At 46.7% G+C, this 20,619-nt stretch overlaps 1 protein-coding gene across 2 annotated transcripts in view; it reads right to left on the reverse strand.

The window, feature by feature from the left end:
• ARHGAP6 (Rho GTPase activating protein 6) overlaps positions 1 to 20,619 on the reverse strand; it is a 529,598-nt gene that overhangs the window by 310,650 nt on the left and 198,329 nt on the right. The window contains exon 1 of one of the 2 annotated variants that reach the window (XM_028132776.2): positions 4,875 to 4,945. The exons of the other annotated variant lie outside the window; for it this stretch is intronic. Within the exon in view, the coding sequence (XP_027988577.2) occupies positions 4,875 to 4,919 (45 nt within the window). The 5' untranslated portion in view covers positions 4,920 to 4,945. Of the gene's footprint in view, positions 1 to 4,874; positions 4,946 to 20,619 lie in introns of those variants that run through there. 2 annotated transcript variants of the gene reach the window in all.

The following is a 20,619-nucleotide window of genomic DNA, read 5'->3' on the forward strand; positions in this document are numbered from 1 at the left end:
TTTCCGACCACACCTCAGTGAAGCGCATGCATCACCCACCCCAAGATTCCTCTTTGCCAGCGGCATCACGGAATCCTTCTATTTGTCTCTCGTAGGAGGGGGATGAAAATCAGTGTGACCCTCCGGGGAGCTGCTTAGGATAATAGCATCAGAAGCTTCCCCACAGGTCATCTGTTCTAAAACTAAGGCTCAGTGCGGTAATGCCACTGGAGGAGTTGCCATACTTAATTGCAAGGGTTGTCATGAAATTCGACGTACCCTGCATGATCTTGGCAGACAGTCAAGGTTTGTAATATTTTGTTTGTGGTTCATGGAAGAAAGCATTATGAAGGCTGTTGGGGAAGGCAGGTTAAGGTCATGTTTAACCCAGGCCAAGTGGCCTGACTTTGGGGGGGTCACCAGAAGGAGGAGAATGTTGTCAAAGTCATGATCACTGAGAATGGAGTGACTCATTATTCCACCCCTAGCGCTTGTGTTGTGTGTGAGGCTCTCTTGGAACCTCAGAGTCGGCCTCTCTCTGAAGTCCCGCGCGTTCATTGACTAGTGTATATAATACTCATAACATTCACCATGTCTTCTCTTTCCAGATCCTATTACACAGCAACTGTCACATCTTCGTAAACACATGCATGAAAATCAAATAGACCAGTGACTTTAAGTGGCGGTGATTTTGCCCCCCAGGGAGTACTTGGCAATGTGTGGACACATTGTTAAGTCTTTATTGTTGAAAGTATTACATATGTGCCCTTTTCCCCCATTGACCTCTGCCCCCTCCCCCCAAGGCCTTTACCGCCCTATTGTCTGTGTCTATAGGTTATGCATATACGCATATGAGTTCATTGGTTGATCTCTCCATCCTCCCTCTCAGGTTTGTTTTTTTTTTAAATATGTTTTATTGACTTTTTAGAGAGAGGGAGGAAGGGAGAGAGAAAGAAACATCGATGTGAGAGAGAAACATTGATCGGCTACTTCCCACAACCCTGACCTGGAATCAAACACTCAACCAACTGAGCCACACCGGCCAGGGCGGTGTGGCTCAGACTCATTTTTGGTTGTCACATCTGGGGAGGTGGGGGATACTATGCTACTGGCTTCCAGTGGGGCGCTAGGGGCCTAGGATGCTACTAAACACCCTATGATGGCACAGGACAGCTCCGCCACTGAGAATTATCCTGCCCCAAATGTTCATTTTGCTGAGGCTGAGAACACCTGAGAAAGACATAAACACCTGGCACAGAACGTAACGGATCTTTCAAAATTCGGCTTTCGTCTACACCAATCCAATTAAAGAGCTATTGGGCCACGCCATTCAGCGACATGGTTGGTCACAGTAAGTCACTGAAGGGACAATGTTTGATTGTTGGTTTATTAAGGTGACAGAAGTGGGAGGGAGGAGGATGAGTTGGCTCCTCTCTTTCGGTTATCTCAGGAGTCAAACTGTGGAATCAGGGCGCTGGAATAAAGCTCTCTGTTCTGTCACCTGTGCCACCTTGAACTCGACTGCTCTAGGCTTGGATTTCTTCAACCATGAAATCGAAAACGTTTCCGACCCACCAGCTGGGTGTGAGGCTAAGACGGACACAGACTGTGTCCAAACGCTTTGCAACTCGCATATGACAACAAACATAAACGAAATACTATGATCTGCAGTTGCTCCAGAGGTGCCCCCAGGAAATCACTGATTCCTGCCATGGCCCTCACCCTCCAGCACCCCTCTAGCCCCTCCAAATGAATGAAGTCCGGCTAGTTTGATGTCCCAGCATCTCTCAGATCCACCTCCAGCCCAGCGGCCATCCTAGTGCAGGCCATCTCCTCCCTCTCCCTGGCCTACACGCCAGCCTGCACGCTGGCTCCTTCTCACCCCTGACTCCATCCTGGAACCACAGCCGTCTGTTCCAAATGTAAATACGATCAAGTCCCCAAAAGGCTGTCCCGGACGACACCCAGCTGGAAGGACGGAGTCCCCATAAACTCCATGTGGGAAAACTGTGGGAGGGACGGTTGGGAGGCGAACATCAGCGCTAACACACATGTTTGTTATGATAAAGCAAGACAGCCATGCTATACTTCGGAGTGTAACGGATTACATAAATACAGGATGCTCTTATCTACTGAGTGTTTGTGTTTCTCTCTTCGTGGCCATTATGACCATTTAAAAAGATGAGGGAAGAGTTCACGGCAACTCTGAACATTTTCACGATTCACTCATCTCTTTGGAAAATTGACCAAACAGCTGTCACCATAAGCATTCAACAAATGTTTCATGAATGAAGAAAATGTGCCCTCTGATTTCTTTCTTTTTTTTTTTAAGTTAAATTCTTTTATTTTTGGAATATATTTTTATTGATTTCAGAGAGGAAGGGAGAAAAACAGAGAGAGAGATAGAAACATCAATGATGAGCGAGAATCATGGATCGGCTGCCTCCTGCACGCCCCCTACTGGGGATCGAGCCTGCAACCCCGGCCTGTGCCTTTGACCAGAATCGAACCCATCTCTATCCACTCAGCCAAACTGGCTAGGGCCATTGATTTCTTACATGCTGTCTCATCTTGAACAAATGAAAAAAGCACTGAAGGAAGAAAACATACATACTTGCCTCTCAGATTATATTTCAGATCAAAAAGAGGTACTAGCGACTCCAGGAGGGGAATTCTTTCCCAGGACGACGCAGACAGAAAAAAATAAAAATAAAATAAAGCCTCCAAGACCCCAGGAGCAAAACCTTGTTGAGCAAAGTAAGTGGAATATTTGTGCTAAAATGCAACACCAGCTTTTGAAATAACCTAAACCTATGTGGGAGTAGCGGAGAAGAGTGTAGCGTTAGAATAGACATTAAGCCCCGCAGGGTTATGTTCATATGAAAAGCAACGGGTCACACTTAATAAGGAACATTCTCTTGGCTTGTGAGTGACACCGAGCTGCCGAAGGCGTCTGCTTTATCGTTCTAAAGGATGTACAAGGAAGTTCAGGGGACCAGGTGATTTTCCGTAGCCTGACAGCCCACACATTCCCTCTGCAATCTTCCTTTTTACCGTCTTAACTCAGAAAATCTGCGCTAGAATGAAGGGCTATTTCATCAGCAAACCTTCAGAGCGTAAGAGGAGGCATCAGCGTCCGCGTGTCTCTAAGTTAACGCTGTTAGGAGAATAAGACAGCTGAGTGAGGCATTGGATTTATGTGCACGACTGAGGCAAGAATCGTGCATAGACTGCGCAGACCAATTCGACTTGTTCAAATGAAGGAGTCAGTTCTCACCTTTCCTCCCTTTCCTTATCAATGGTGCAGAGACCTTACAAATTAAAGGGCACCGGCTCACAACTCAACATCTGGAAAAGGTGGCAGGGTGAGATGCTAATTGGGAGGAAGGAGCACAGACTCTAGATCCTTCTGTGCAAAGTAAACCTCTGCCGGAAACGGGTTACCCTGAATACCACATCAAGAGGCAAAAGACGAGGCCCCTTTTGTCTCCAGAAAATGAACAAGCATTAGGAATTTACTAGCGTCTCGCTTGCCATTTCGAGACAAGTAACTGGCAAAACTACAGAAAGAAGCATCATAGGCTCCTAAATCGCTCACCAGGGAAGGGACCTTAACAATTGTCTAGTTCAGACCCTCTTTTTTCCAGCCCAGCAAAGGGAAGCGCCAGATACTCCCAGTGAGCCCAGGTCCCCCCCCCTCCCCCCCGCGGTCCCCTCCCCAGAAGCCCCAGGCACCTGCTGGGGCCTCTCTAGGACCTCTGCCCCCAGCACTCCTGTCCAGTTTGACTCCTCTCTTGAACAAAAATGTCTTTGTATGTGGAGAGTGCATTTTGGAGGACATGAATGTCAGACCCATAGCTGCTTTATTATAACTATTAACGATTCTTTTTTTTTTTAATTGTCTAAAGTTTTACATATGCGGATTAGAGATTCTTGTCTTAACTCTCAGCATGCTTCTCTCTCCCATTCTGAAAGCTGGCATTCAGCATGGGCACCCAACCTCAACAGCGACAATCACGTCAAGGAAAAACTCAGTCAAGTAGCAGACGACAGAACAAGGGCAGCGCCCACCTCCCAGGGGCACATCCTACAACTGGAAAGGCAATGCGCACCCAGCCGCTCCTGGAGGCGCATCGAGAACCTTCAGTGCTCAGTCCTCAGAACCCCTTTTCTTCTCTGCCGTCTTCTCTCTCCCAAACATAACCTCAGTCTAGAATCTGGAGCCGTCATCAACCTTGCAATCCTGACTCCTTTCTTAAAGGAAACAACCCGCCCCCCCACCCGCCCCCTGCGCTTGTTGTCTGTCGCGTCCTGCGCCACCCCAGTGCGTGGCACACAGTAGGTCCCCAGGAAATATTTCTGGACTATCCGATTGGGCCGGGAGAACAGAGGCCGCTGACAGGAGACCCCTGGCTCCTCGTGCACGGATCAGAGAAGGTGCGACATTCCGCCCCGCTCCGGATTCAGCGGGAAATGTGCCCCCTCTTTCCAAGCAGCAAAGCGCTGCACCCCGACGCACATTTCCCCGCGAGTCCTCTGGCCACACGCTGGGATCGCCCAGGGTCCCTGCCTTCCGTCCAGCTCCATCCCGTCCCTGCAGCACGTCTGAGCGGGAAACCTGGGCCCGGCCCCCGGAGCCCCGCTTCTCAGCCCAGGCCCGGAGGCGGGAGCCAGGTTCAACTCCCACACCCCGGGCTCCAGGGTGGGGGCTCCCCTTCGAAGGGGCAGCGGGCACTGGGGCGGGGGGGGGGGGCACGACGCACGCAGCACCCTCCACTCAACTCACCGGACCACCCAGGACCTCCGGGGAGCCACGGATTCCCCCAAAGACCAGCTGTCCCTCCCAGGCCGGCCCAGTGGCGCCTCCTGTCGCCCGTCTGCGCCGGGACACTCACCGCGTAGTGCAGCTGCGGTTTCTCGCGGTACGCCGGGTCCCCCATGTCGCTAGCCGGGAAGATCGGGGGGGGGGGGGGGTCCCCGGCACAGCCTGGGGTCACGACGCCTCTCTGAGGTCCCCTTATTTCACCGCCATCCCGGGCAGACCCCGGACGCGAGCGCCGCTCCCGGCCCGGCCCGAGCGCAGTGCCAAGTGCCCAGGGCACCCGCGTCCCACCGCTGAGCTGGGGACAGGGAGGCGCCCTGCGAATGGGCAGGAGGAGGAGGAGCGGCAGGAGGAGGAGGAGGAGGAGAGGGAGGAGAAGTTGGAGGAGGAGGAGGAGTTGGAGGAGAGGAGGAGGGAGGAGGAGGACGGGGCGGGTAATGGGGGGGGGGGGGAGGAGGGAGCAGCCGAGTCAGTGTCGATGGGCGGGCGTTTAGTCCTTCCGCGCCCGGCCGGCCACTGTCGCGGCTGCTGCCACCAGCTGTTGAAGGCGACAGCGACCTAGCGCGCCCACGACAGGTGTCAGGGCAGCGGGCACTCCTACCTCCTGCCACCCCCACCCCCACCCCCGACGGAGCCGAAACCCCAGCAAGAGGGCAAGAGGGTCGCCAAGAGAGACTTTCGCTAACTTGGGAAGGCGCTCCAGGGAGGGCGGGGTTTCGCCTTTGGAAAGCTCTCCTTTGGGAAAGTCTCGGCCACCATGGGAACCCTGGGAGGGGGCAGCGGGAAAGAAGCCAGGAACGCTGCCCAGGGGGGTGGGGGGTGGGGGGGTGGGGACTGATCCCGGGAGGGAGGCCTGGCTAGAGGGCTGCAGCCGCACACTTTGCGCAAATCGAGTCCCCCGAAGGCTTGCAGGACCTGGGCATGTGGGGAACACGCTGGAAAGGGGGTCCTGGAAAGTGTGGGGAACAGGAGGACTGGCACTGGTGCCAGGCTGGATCCAAGGGGGTGGCGCCCTCCTGGCGCTGCTCTCTGTGCCTTAGTTCTTAGGAGCAAAGCGGAAAAAGGACGCGGCAAGGCTTTGGACACAGAAGAAACGGGCATTTGCAAATGCTGCTGGGTCAACCAAATCCTTGTCAGCACGCCCTGAGGCTCCCAGCACCGCCTAAAACTGGCCTCTGCTCTGCAGGCCCCTCATGGGAGCTTGAACTTTCTTTTTTTTTTTTAATTTAAATATATTTTTATTCATTTCGGAGAGGAAGGGAGAGGGGGAGAGAGAGAGAAACATCAGTGATGAGAGAGCATCATGGATTGGCTGCCTCTTAGACACCCTCTATTGGGGATGGAGGCTGTAATCCCAGCATGTGCCCTGGCAGGGAATCCAACTGTGACCTCCTGATTCAGAGGTGGATGCTGAGCCACTGAGCCCCTATGATTTCTGCGCTCCCTACCAGCTGAGTCCAGACAAGGCAGAGTTTCCGCCAGAGTGGACAATCCGGACCCAGTGAAATCAACCAATCCCAGCCATGAAGGGGTAGCTAACAAGTGGAAGATGGATCTGTGAGTGGCTCGTGTCCAGTTTTGAGGTTCCCATTGTACTGAACACCCCGAGTGTCCCTCCGCCAGCCCTGTGGCGGCAGGGTGGGTGGGAAAATAGGATATGGCCCCCGGAGCGCTTATCATTTGGTTGGACCGACCACCCCCGGGATTAGAATATTTTAGATCAAGTGGCTGCATGATTGTCAAGAGCACCGGGCATGGGGTGCAGGTGTCTGAAGAATCTACTAGGCAATCCCATGATGAAAACTGCTAGAAAACGAAGCTTATATCCACTGAAGCTGATCGTATCATGCCTATCCTCTGACCCAACCATTTCACTCCGAGATAAGATAGAAAAAACGGGCCAATGGCCTTCCGTGGGCAGGAGTGTTCATATCTCCAGGCAGGATCACAAAAAATGGAAGCAATCTAAAGGAATGGGTGCACAGCCGGCATGGCTCAGTGGTTGAGTGATGACCTGGGAACCAGGAGGTCACGGTTCGATTCCCGGTCAGGGCACAGGCCTGAGTTGCAGGCTCCATTCCCAGTGTGGGGCGGGCAGGAGGCAGCCTGGTCAATGATTCTCTCATCATTGATGTTTCTCTCTCTCTCCCACTCCCTTCCTCTCTGAAATCTATCTATTTATCTATCTATCTATTTATCTTTAATAATAAAAACAAGTAAAAGAATGATTTTCCAACCTGCAGATTCCAGTTCAAGGTTGGGATGGCCGGAACCTCCCTGCAGCTCAGGCGCCAGGTGGGACCCACCCTGGACAGGTGACCCTTCCGTCCCAGGGCCACTCACACCCTCACCTGCACCCACAAAGACTGGGACAGGGTAGACACAACAGGTCTCACAGGCACATCTTTGGGATGTGGGAGGAAACCAGAGTCCCCAGAGAAAACCCACACACATGTGGGGAGAACTGCAAACCGCACGCAGACAGTGGTCCCAGCGGGAATCCCTTTTTTTTTTCTCATCAACGTTAGGACAAAATGAAACGACAATGTACAAAACAACATTACCCAGGGACCTGCTGTATTTACATTTTAGAAATGACTCCGCCTGCTAGCGTAATTTCTTGCTGGATCGTCATTGCTAAGTTGGAGTTACATTTTCAAGTGCCATGGAGCTGTTTTTTCGGTGTTTGAAAGGTTTGGGGAGACAGGACAACACATTTAAGAAATGATCAGTGCAGCCCTGACCCATTTGGCTCAGTGGATAGAGCGTCGGCCTGGGGACTGAAGGGTCCTGGGTTCGATTCTGGTCAAGGGCATGTACCTTGGTTGCGGGCACATCCCCAGAGAGGAGTGTGCAGGAGGCAGCTGATCAATGTTTCTCTCTCATGGATATTTCTAACTCTCTATTCATCTTCCTTCCTCTCCGTAAAAAATCAATAAAATATATATTAAAAAGAAAAAAAAAAGAAGAAAAAAAATGATCAGTGCACGCTACGAGGCTGTTAAATTCACCTCAGCGTGAATCGTGCGCCTCTCTAGTTCTCAGAGCATTCGTTCAAGACTCGAGAAGGGACCTGGGCTGTGCAGAACTCGAAGAAGTCTGTTAAATCTTAAACCGTTTGGCTCAGTGGATAGAGCGTTGGCCTACGGATCAAAGAGTCCCTGGGTTGCAGGCTCCTCCCCAGCCCCGGCCCTGGTTGGGGCTCCTGCAGGAGTCAACCCATGGATGTGTGTTTCTCACATCGATGTTTCTCTCTGTCTCTCCCCCTCTCTCTGCAAACCAATGGAAAGATACCCTCAGGTGAGGCTTAACAACAACAACAACATCTTAATTAATTCTTTCTATGTGCTTGTATGAGTTCTTTATGTTTTTTTGCATATTAACCCCTTATTATATATATATGATTTGCAAATATTTTCCCAGTTCTGTAGCTTGCCTTTGCATTTTGATGATTGTGTCTTTTGCTGTGCAGAAAAGTTTTTAGTTTGATGTGTCCCACTTGTTTAGTTTTGCTTTTACGGCTTGAAGTTTTGGGATTGAGCCAATAATTCTTTGCTGTCCTAGCATCCTAGGATGTTCAGCAACGCCCCTGGCATCCACCTGCGAGATGCGAGTTTTATCCCCTCCCCCAGCTGGGGCAACCCAAAATGTCCCCTGGGGGCAGGGGCAGGATCTTCCCTGGCTGAGAAGCACCGCTTTTAGGAAGTTCTGCATCCATAAATCTTAGAGCTCAATGCTGCCTGACTTCTAACTCTCTGAAAATGAATCGTGGAGCATGTTTTTATGACATCTGGCTTCTTTTACTCAACATCGTGTTTTTAAGGTCCTTCCGTGTTGTTCCATGTAGCTGTGGTTGGTTCATTCCCGCTGCTGTCTCGTAGTCCATTGTATGTGTTTAGCACTATTTATCTTTCCAAGTGCTGAGAAACATCTGTGTCCTTTCCAGTTTGGAGCTACTGGAAACCACACGGCTCAAACATCATGACACACATCTCCTCGCGCACATGTGTGCGCATTTTTACAGGACACAAACCTGGAAATAGAATTGCTGGGCCACAGGCAGGCAGAGCTTCGACTTCACTGGATAATGCCCCCAACGGTTTTCCAAACTGATTGTACCAATTAGAATCTTTATTTACACTGCAGTATAAATAGACTGAGCATAGTTTATATAAAGGCTGAACATAGTTTAGAGCTGTCTCTCTCTCTTCGAGGTTTTCTCATGGGGCTACAAGATAAAATTCAGGAAATCAAACACCAGGATCAGGAAGGAGAGATGGGGAAGGAGCTTAAGATCTTCCTTGTCCAAAAATCACGTCCCTGAGAAGTGAAGGAGGACCAACTAGGCCTGCTAGGAATTGGAAATGCCACCGCTGACCCATCCACACGTACAGGTAGAAATATTGGGAACACTATGTTTATGCTTTTGAGGGAGGACCTTTTATTAGACAGAGACTCAGCACACTGGGGGGGGGGGGGGCGGGATCTTAGCAACCCGACTGTAAACATAAAGGAATTGCCACTAAAGGAACTGCCATTTTGCTCCCCAGCCATAATTCTCCCTTTCAGATTAACCCTAATGGGGATATGGAGATGGGAGAAATCCGAGGAAGAAGGAAGCTTTCATTCCTTTTGCCGGCTAAGTGAGAAAGAGACAACTCCCATTCTGAAGACAGACTTGGTCCAAAGACCAGGGAATGAACTCCTGGGGGTCCCAAGAATGGTACCCTGGGGGGTGTTGTGACATAGAACAGTGAAGAAAGAAAAAAAAATGCACTGGTATCGCCTCTAATATAGCCCTCAGCCTTAATCACTACTACCAAGAATATTAAAAAGTTATGCAAGGTGTGGCAAAAGTAGGTTTACAGTCGTGAGTACGTGAAACACAGTTTCTTCTTGTAGTATTATTATTCGTTATTATATTATTCTCCATACTATCCTCCCCCAAATGTCAAGTGCCAATTTTCAGACATAAGAAATTCATGCTTTACTAGTTCTCACTTAGTAGAACATCTCACACAACAAGTTTTCGTTCAGTGGAGTGAGTCCTACACCACCCAAAAAAACAAGAAGCAATTTCCCCAGAGCAGAAAAGCAGAGCTGGGCTCTGGGACCTCCTGCAGCCAACACGACATGTCAAACGGCTAACGGGTGAGAACTGGCCGGCTGTGTGATCTAGACTAGGAGCTAGTCACCCAGCGCCAACTACTGTTTTCAAAGGCTCGGCCGTCTTCTGAATGATGCTAACACCTGGCCTCACTCCACTCCGGAGTCTGAAACTTCCAAAACAAGTTTAGATGTGACGTTGCCCCCTCCTCCAATTAATCTATTTGGTGATTATGATTTCATTTTTCGAGGGAACAGAACATTCAAGGCAAAAGTTAAGAATTTGTTGTCAGAAGTGTAATAAAAATGAGGAGAATGAAACAGAGTGTCCTTCGCATGCCAAGTCACTTAACCTGTCTGGGTCTCATTAATCCACCGAATAGAGAGAAGGAGCCAGCGTTTCAGATCACAAGGCATGCTGGGTACATAAAAGTTGAGCGCCAGCAATGTAACGGGGCCGCCTTTGCCTTGCTGTGCAACGTGAGCCAACCAAAGGAAACGGCTCCAAACCCAATTTCTTATTTCTTGATTCTTTCTCGTTGGGACCACGCTTTATGAAAATAGCGCTCAGCCAGGTGCAGTTTTGTCCCTCAGGGCACATTTGGCAAGATTTGAAAATATTATTTTTAATCAAAGCTAAAATTTATTTGGCGCATACTCTGTGCTTGCTCTCAGGTACTTTCACATGTATCTTTTCCTTGGATATGTAAAAGCAACCATGTGAGGTATTTTACAGGTTAAAAAAAACACACAACATAACGCAAACCTATTGCCTTGACTTATTCAGGTGAAAAGAAGGTTTATAAGCATTCCAAAATAAAAGCAACTGTGCCGGGGGTAGGGGAGGCTGCGGGAAGGCCAATGGGGAAAAAAGGGAGACATAGGTACTACTATTTGTAAGACTTTAAACAATAAAATCAAATTTAAAAATAAATAAAATCAAGCCCAACCAAGTACATGGTCTGTTTCCATTTCCTTTTATACATATTTCCATTTCCTCTACATATATCAGGATGTAGCATTAGAAGAGCCAATTCAAATGAAAGGGAATCTTTCTTGTCATTTTCGTCGGCAGGTGTTTTTTAACCTACCAATTTTCTACTCTAAGCATAAGAAACTTAAATGCTGTCAATATCTGAAATAACTTGTAAGGTGATCTAGTACTTTGAACATTCTGTTCACATAGAAATACAAGCCTAAAATTAGCACTTTTTCAGAGGCTCGACAGAAAAAGGCAATGGTAACAGTTCAATGGAAGGAAAAGATTTAAATAAAATACCTTCAAAACAATAAAAAAGAATGAAGATATTTTTAATTGTCACAACTTGGGGGGTGGCAGTAGTGCTACTGGTATTTAGTGGGTGGAGGCCAGGGATGGTACTAAACATCCCACAATGAACAAGTCAATTCCACCACCTCACAACACATACATATAGAACAAAGATCTGGCCCCAAATGGCAATAGTGCTACGATTGAGAAACCCCGCTTTACATATAAAATTGCTCTGATCAAAATAATTCTGATACATTAGAATCTAAGCATCAGACTAGGACGTTTTCATTATTTCAAATTTGATTGCCATTTTGTTCATGTGCATGCATGTAGCACATATGGAAATACATTACCTGGAGAGATTATAAGATGCCTTCTCCCTTTCAGCAGAAGATAGGACAAGAAGAAAACAGACCAGCCTCAGTCAGTTTGCTCAGTGGTTAGAGCATTGGCCCAAGGACTGAAGGGTTGAGGGTTTGATTCCAGTCAAGGGCACATACCTGGGTTGCAGGCTCAATACCCAGCTCCAGTCGGGCTGTGAATGGGCAACCAATCGCTGTATCTCTCTCACAACAATGTTTCTCTCTCTGCGTGTTTCTCCCCCTCCCTTTCACTCTCTCTGAAAATCAATGGAAAAAAATATCCTCGGGTGAGGAATAACAAAGCAATCAAACGGAAGAAGAAAACAGACCGGAAAGAAATGGCTAATATCAGTGTCTGAATGTATGGTCTTCAGGACCATGTACATCAGTATCACTTGGGGTGAGATTTTTAAAAGTAGATTGTGAGGGACTGAAACCGATCATTGTCACTAATAGAGAAATGTGAAAAGGGAATCCGGACAGCTGGTCAACCTTAACTGCTCTGAATGGTCGGAGCTAATCACTCGTTGTTTAGTTGAGACATTGGTAGTTAACGCAACCTCCACCTGTTAATCATATGTAAATTCTTGCTGATTGTCTATTATTGGAATTTCCTGCCTAAAGGATATGGGTGGATCTCATAACCTCAATAAAAGGGATAGCAAAGGCCAGAGCAGTGGTAGTCCTCTCCCTAGAGGTGGACTCCAGCCTGGCCTCCCATTTCCCCAAATTAACTCTTTTCTAGCCTCTCTTCATTTTGCGTGCAGCCTTCTTCAGAACCTGGAACCCTGAACAGGAACCCTGAACCACGCGGGACATGAAAGAAGATCCCACACCCAAACATACTGAGACAGGGCCTCTTGTAGCATCAACTCATAGTTAACATTTTTAGCAAGATCCCTTGATGTAATGTGCAACACAGTTAGAGCCATTGACGTGGTGAGACTAAAATGCAGAAACTGATGCTTAGAACGGTTGAGTGACTCTTTCAAGGTCACGCAGATAGTGTGAGACAATGTCAGAATCCATCCCTAACTCAACTAATATTTGAAAAAGGAATAAAGACAGTCTTTCTAATAAATGGTGTTGGGAAAATTGGACAGGTACATGCAAAAAATGAAACTAGACCACCAGCTTACACCATACACAAGAATAAACTCAAAATGGATACAGGACTTAAATGTAAGTCATGAAACCATAAAAATCTTAGAAGAATACATAGGCAGAAAATCTCAGACATTTCTCATAGCAATATTTTTCCAGGTAGATCTCTGCAGGCAAGAGAAACAAAAGAAAAAATAAACAAATGGGGCTACATCAAACTAAAAGGCTTTTTCACAGCAAAAGAAACCATTACCAAAATGAAAAGGGAACTCATTGAATGGGAGAACATATTTGTCAATGATACATTCAATAAGGGGTTAATATCCAAAATTTACAAAGAACTCACACAACTCAACACCAAAAAACCAACATTCCAATGAAAAAATGGGCCAAGGACCTGAATAGACACTTTTCCAAAGAGGACATACAGATGGCCAAAATTAAAACCACGATATCACTTCACTCCTATCAGAATGGCTATCATTAATAAATCAATGAACAGAAAGTGCTGGTGAGGATGCGGAGAAAAGGGAACCCTCGTGCACTGCTGGTGGGAATACAGACTGGTGCAGCCACTGTGGAGAACAGCATGGAGTTTCCTCAAAAAATTAAATATGGAACTCCCATTTGACCCAGTGATCCCATTTCTGGGAATATATCTGAAGAAACCCAAATCACTAATTCAAAAGAATATAACCACCCCTATGCTCATGTCAGTGTTATTTACAATAGCCAAGACTTGGAAACAGGCCAAGTGGCCATCAGTAAATGAGTGGGTAAAAAAGCTGTGGTATATTTACACAATGGAATTCTACCCGGCTGTAAAAAAAGAAAAGAAAAAAAGAAAAGGAAAATCTCACCTTTTGCAACAGCAAGGATGGACCTGAAGATTATTATGCTAAGTGAAATAAGCCAGTCAGAGAAAGACAATTACCATATAATCTCACTTACTTGTGGAATCTAATGAACAAAATAAACTGATGTCCAAAATAGAAACAGAAGTATGGGTACTTGGGACAGATGGACAGCTGTCAGAGGGAAGGGGAGTTGGGGAGGGGGGCTAGATGATGAAGGTGAAGGTATTAAGTAACTCTAAAATGTCATAGTCAATGTTTTATCCCTTTCCTGCTTCTCTGATTATAACGTTCATGTGTGTGTGTGTGTGTGTGTATAAAACACATAGACATAGGGTGGGGGTAGGTGGAGGTGGGCAAAGGGTAGAAAATGACCTTGCTTGGGGTGGTGGGTGCACAATGCAGTGTGCAGATGATGTTTTAATGAGCAGCACACTTGAAACCTGTATGGTTTTGTAAACCAATGTCACCCCAATAAATTGAATAATAAAAAAACAAATAAATGCCACCATAAAAAAGATGAAAACGATCCCTACGTTTATGACTACCAAGCAAGAATTGGACCCCTTTGTAGCTATCGAAGAAGAAATGAAAATAACATCTGTCCCAGGTCACCACAACCCAGAGACTGCCAAGGGACCTGCTACATTGTCCTGTGGCGGTGAGGTTTTCTCCCCACTGTCTCCATGGCTGAGGTGGAGAAAGAATGCTGCTGCACGTGACTCTTTTCAAAGCTCTCAGGATAACTGATCTCCATTAAACTTTATTTTCCAAAACCATAGAATTCCTTTTCTCACATTAACCTGTCAAGAAATGACCAAGGTGCTTAAATTACACAATTTATTAGTCCTTTTAGATTTCGCGAAGGGGAGAATCCCTTCAGAGTCTGTTGAAAAACCTTCCCCATCTATAAAATAATTCTTTGTCTCCCTTCCTGACAAAATGAAGCTACCAGCCACTAGTTCCCTGCTGTTGATGGGCAAGTCTGAGATCTGGAACAAAGAGAGCTGCTGTGGACATCGCAGTAGATGATGTGAGGACTTCAGGCTATCGGATTGCATTTCTATAAGTCCCCTTTCTACAATGGAATGATGGGGGAAAACAAAGAAAATTCCGTGTGTAAAAGTGGAGCCAGGACATGGAGACCACGATGAACAATTTGAAGGGATGTCATGGGTAAGAAAGGAAAGCCTTGTCAGTTGTCTCCAGAAGCTGGACAAGGACCAAGAGTGAAAGTTATGAAGACTCAGATTTTGACTCAACAAATGAAAGAACTTTCTACAGTTGACCTGGCAATTCCACTCCTAGGAATACAATGACGAGAAATTAAAACATGTCCACACAAAACCTTGTACACAAATGTTGATAGCAGCATTATTTATGATAGCCAAAAGATGGAAGCAACCCAATTGTCCATTAACTGAGGGAGGGAGGGAGGGAGGGAGGGAGGGAGGGAGGGAGGGAGGGAGGAAGGAAGGAAGGAAGGAAGGAAGGAAGGAAGGAAGGAAGGAAGGGAGGGAGGGAGGGAGGAAGGAGCAAGAGAAGAAAGGCTGTTATCCAGGGAGGTGGTGATTTCCTCTTCCTGGGAATATTTAACCAGTTAACTACCATGCATCCAAAACAGAAACCATCCCCACACGCCACAATATTTTGAATTTAATTAAAAAAAAATCAATTTGCAATGAATATTATAAAAATAAATACATTACTCACAATTCAGGTATTCTTGACTATTTTCAGATATTGAAAATATTCTCACGAAAAATGATTTTAAAGTTGGTCAGGGCTGCCACTTAGGGAAAACATTTTTTATAGACACATGTGGCGTGTGGGGAAGGTCCGTTGCTTGTGTCTACAGATGCTTAAGGCGTACATGGGTTAAGTTGAGTCCGGATGACCATCAGTTGGCCTGGCTGCACTGTAAGGAAGTTTTACTATAAGACCTGCAACTCTAAAGTGTCATAGTCAATGTTTTACCCCTTTCCTGTTTTATCCCTTTCCTGTTTCCCTGATTATAACATGAGTGACTCAAGGCTAACGACTGGCTTCTAGTAACTCATTCAGCCCATTCTTTCATTCATTCTTTCAATACTGGCTGAAGGCAAGGCCTTGTGCTATTTCTCTCTTAATAATAGAGTTGCTTCTTGCCTTAGGTCGAGTTACCAAGAAGCAGACACTAAGATAAGGATTAATGTGCAAGTGATTTATTAACCCTTTGCACTCGCTTGCGTTTTTCTCGATTCATTTATTCTACTCGGGATTTAATTTTTTAAATACCCCAGATTTTACAAAGCACGGCAGTAGAATAAAAAACTGGAGTTTCTTTTCATACAAACTTATTTATTTGGATTTTTTTATATTTCAAATTATTGATACATTCAAAGAGTAATTTTAATCTCTATAATTTTTCATACATTCACCCACATGGTGACCTGGTTTACATTCTCATGTTTCGCAAATATAAATCGTCTCTCTTCTTCCTCCTTTGATTTTTCTGTTAGAACAAATAACACAATCTTTGTGTTTTTTGTTAGGGTGAGGTGTGATTATATGGAGCTTTCCATCTAAACGTTGCTCTAAGTTAGTGGATAATAATCTACCCCTGGAAGTTAGTGTACTGGTCTAACCTTTTCCACGTGACTGCTGTGTCTTAGAAACAAATAGTCTTTGAAGAAGCCACTGGTGAAGCTTAGGTGGTGGCATCAGTTGAGACGGCATTTACATTTTACTTGTCCTTTCATGCTAATGAAAACAAGAAAAGATACTGGGAAAATAGACAAAAATCCCCCTTCCCCCGCGGTGAAACTACGTGTCGAGTGTGGCTCGACATACGAGCTGCTACCAATGCTAACCATGTCGAGTCACACTCGACATCCGAGTGCAAAAGGTTAAAGGCATGTTGCCAGGAGAAACTGGTAAGGGATAAGCCGAACAGGGTAGGAAAGGGGAGAAAGCCAAGTAACGGTGTGGTTTCTGGCTAAGTCCAGTCTTGGCCAGATCCTGAGGGGAGCTCTGGAGTGTAAATTCCATCTTGGAGCTGTCCCACCTCAAGGAAGGAGGACTGAGCTTTAATCTTCCCACACCTGCCCATCAAGGGCGGTGGGCTGTCCCAGGGTGATGCCCACTCCCAGGCACTTCTTGCTCTTTGTGGGTACAGGGAAGCTGCTGGGGAACCCCCCGGGATGTCCTCTGAAGGGCACAGATGTTGGTCATTAGAAGGAAACCACACAGAAGCTGGGGGATGGGACAGGCAGACAGAACCGGTAGAAGGTCTGAGATATTCTGGGCAGGGCACCAATAGCAAGTGTTCACTGCACGTTTGGGTTGAAAACCTGTTCACCCCTAAAGGCTCTTGGTGGCTCTGCTCTTGTGTCAGATCCTGAACAGTATGGACACTTGCAGCCCCCAGATGGATTTCCAATAAGGCCAGGTGTGAGCTGATCATCCAACACATCTCACCCCAGTTATTCCCTTCCTGGCTGATCAAGGCTTCACATGGCATCTCTATCCACATTAGACCTGTTTCACTTCATATACTGATGACCTTCTGAAGTAGTAAACCCTCTCATAGCGTTAGCATCACCAATTGTCATTTAGCCACTTACTTTAATTTTTAAAAACATATATATTTTTTTATTTCAGAGAGGAAGGGAGAGGGAGAGAGAGATAGAAACATCAATGATGAGAGAGAATTATGGATTGCTGCCTCCTGCACACCCCCTACTGGGGATCAATCCCGCAACCCGGGCATGTGCCCTTGACAGGAATCAAACCCAGGACACTACAGTCCACAGGCTGACACTCTATCCACTGAGCCAAACCGGCCAGGACTAGCCACTTATAAGATTGGGCAGGTTCCAAAAGCTGCAAACTCATGGAACCATGTCTGACTGGGTGACTTGACTCACTGGACTCCGCCCTCCCCCTGGCTTAACACAGTTAGGTCTAAGAGGCCGACCCCCAGCCACACAGTAAAATTTTCTCTGCTTTATCAATCATCCTATGACATCATTTGCTGATCACCATCTTCGTTGTGAGAATGAAATGTGTGTGTGTGTGTGTGTGTGTGTGTGTGTGTGTGTGTGTGGCAGTTAGAAGAATGCCTGGCCTCTATAAGCTCTCTAGTAATGCTTACTATTTATTTTCCTAAAAAATATTTTTATTGATTTCACAGAGGAAAGGATGGAAAGAGAGAAACATCAATGATGAGAGAGAATCCTTGACCGGCTGCCTCCTGCACGTCCCCCACTGCAGATCAAGCCAGAAACCCGGGCCTGTGGCCTGACTGGAAATCGAACCATGACCTCCTGGTTCAGAGGTCTACGCTCAACCACTGGGCCACGCCGGCCTGGCTAATGCTTACTATTCATTATCACACACGTACAGAACTTCTCTTCAGTTGCACGAATAGGTTTTTGTCCTCAAAATGGTTTTCTTCCTGCCAAAGGACTTGCAACAATTTTTCTGACCGATTTCAACTTGGAAAAACTTTGGTTTTACTTCCTTCTGCAAGTTCTTACTAGCACCTTTTTCTCCCATTTCCTCTGAGGATATCATACAAGCTGGAGTTAATGGCAAAAGTCCTCTGCAGCGAGCAGAAAGACAGTAAATATTAGGTGCACTGGGGAACAAGGCGGGGGGGGGGGGGGGTGGAGGCAGGCAGAGACAAAAAGCCCCCAGAACCTCTTAACATACTTGGGTGGCGAGGAGTGGGCCAGAGGGCATGACTGCGGACATGGCTTTGTTTGTGTCTTCGAAAGTGCACAAGTGGAAATTCCATAAATAGAGGAGCTTCTGTACCACTCTCTATTGCTAATATTTTCTTTTCCTCTGACGTCTGTCCCCAGCATTTCGGTTCAGGGTGAGCGATTAATAAGCGCAGTGGTGATTGATGTTAGAAGTGTTACAGGGGCATGTAAGTGTTACAGCATTATTATAGATGAGTCCAGGGAAATACCAAGGGTGAAAAATCACCATTTCAGTCATTTACAGAAACCTGGGGGGAAAAAAACACGTTGCACTCCAATGTTTTTTGTTTTGTCTACTCTAAAGGAACACACGCGGGGAGATGTTTTTCTCAGATCTGGCACGGGGATCCGTAAGAATGGTCTCTCCATTTCTAAAGGGTTGAAAGAAAAATCCGAAGAAGAAGGATGTTTCATGACAAGCGCAAATGATACGAAATTCACATTTTGGCATTCACAGATAAAGTCTCATTGGGGCACCACTATGGCCACATCCATGCATTTGTTGATGGCTACTTTCTTCTTTTTTTTAAAAAAAGAAATTTTTAAAAATATATTTTTATTGATTTGAGGAAGGAAGAGGGAGAGATAGAAACACCAATGATGAGAGAGAATCATTGATCGGCTGCCTCCTGCACACCCCCCCACTGGGGATGGAGGCCGCAACGCAGGCATGTGCCCTTGACTGGAATAGAACCCTGGACCCTTCAGTCCACAGGCCGATGCTCTATCCACTGGGCCAAACCGGCTGGGGCTGTTTATGGCTACTTTCAACAGCCTGATATAGCTGGTCTTTTACAGAAAATATTCGCTGACCCCGATTTAGAAAACTAAAACAGCACTTGATTTCGTTTGACTTTGCCTACTTTTGGACCGATAAACCAGAACCCAAATGGGACTCTGCTACTCCACACATCGGAGCTCTCAGAGCCACGTTTATGTTATTTCTGGCAGTCTCAGGGAAATCCACGTGGGACTCCTTCGGTCTGTAGAAGGCACGCACACCCGCATCTCTTCCGGAGCAATATGATCAGAACCAAAGCAAACACTGCCTTGTCGTGTTTGTATTGATTCTCAAAGCACTTGTTCAAAGTATTTTCCCCTCACTGTTTTCGAAGTTTCATCGAATAAAAAGCTTTCCCTGTGCCTTCACCTTGCAGGTTTAAGCCTGCTCTTCAGACACATGCTGTTCCTTGGTATCCCTCGCTCCAGACTTGACTGGGTTTGCACCCATCTGCACCAAAGTCACTCTTGTACCACACCATCCCATGTGCCCCGACACCAGAAAAACAGAAGATTCTAAAGCATCTATAGCTATATTTGGCCCGTGGAGTCTGAGAAGTTTATCTTATCTTCAAAACTCTAGGCCACTCAGAGGAAGTGAACTTGAGCTGCTAACGGTTCATTTATTTTTATAGCATAAACTTTCCACTAGGCTGTGACTAGGCTGTATGGACAAATATATGTGAATACAAAATGTTCAGACGAGTCAGTATTCTGGAAGGTATTCCGAAATCCAACCCATTTTCTACAACTAGCATGATGCTTAGAGCATCCTCCTCACATTCTGAACATTCCAAGATGCAGCCACCCACCACCTTCTTGGCTTCTTGGCACGGGAGATGGCCTTTGACATTCTAGGCCACAAATCGAATGTGAGTTTGTGTTTTCAAGGGGTAAACTCCCTCCCTCTGTAACATCCTTCTTCCCCCATCACATCCATCACCTCCCTTCCCCACCCCTTCCCCACCCCTTCCATGTTTTCTTTGCCTGTGTGACTCCCACTAGCCTCTCTGGATTTGCTGGACCCTATAGACGCCCTCCCCATCAAAAGGATGTGTGAGCCTTCCGGTCAGACCTCTGTGAGGGCATTTATCTTGTCTGTTTCCTCCTGAAACACTGTCCTCTTCAAAGACAGGGACTGTCATACACATCTTTTACCCCCAGAGCCTGGGCCCATGCCAACTATACAGCAACCGCTGGAGAAATGTCTGTTGAATGCTGCTATTAAATATGATTGCAGGAGATGAGAACAGTCAGCATTGGGAGGGTATAGCACCAGCACGTCTCGAAAGAACCTGAATTGGAATCCACTGCAATGGCAGTGACTGCTGCTTGAGGTAACGTGGTGATTTAGCCAAAAGAATCCTTGCCTTATGCCCCGTCTTGACTCCCATGCCCAGTTGTTGAATGTCGCAGGTGCCTCGCGGTTATCATCAGAACACGATAATGTGGTATTGACCAGCAAAACCTTTTAAAATCATAATTCTTACCCCTTAGGAAAGAATACATCACTCCTCTGTGAAAGGAACGTCCGCAGGAAATCACAGAGATGCCATCCAATCTCAAGGCTGACATTTCAGGTGATAGGATA

The sequence above is a fragment of the Eptesicus fuscus genome, chromosome 1 (assembly GCF_027574615.1).
Source record: "Eptesicus fuscus isolate TK198812 chromosome 1, DD_ASM_mEF_20220401, whole genome shotgun sequence".
Lineage (NCBI taxonomy): Eukaryota > Metazoa > Chordata > Mammalia > Chiroptera > Vespertilionidae > Eptesicus > Eptesicus fuscus.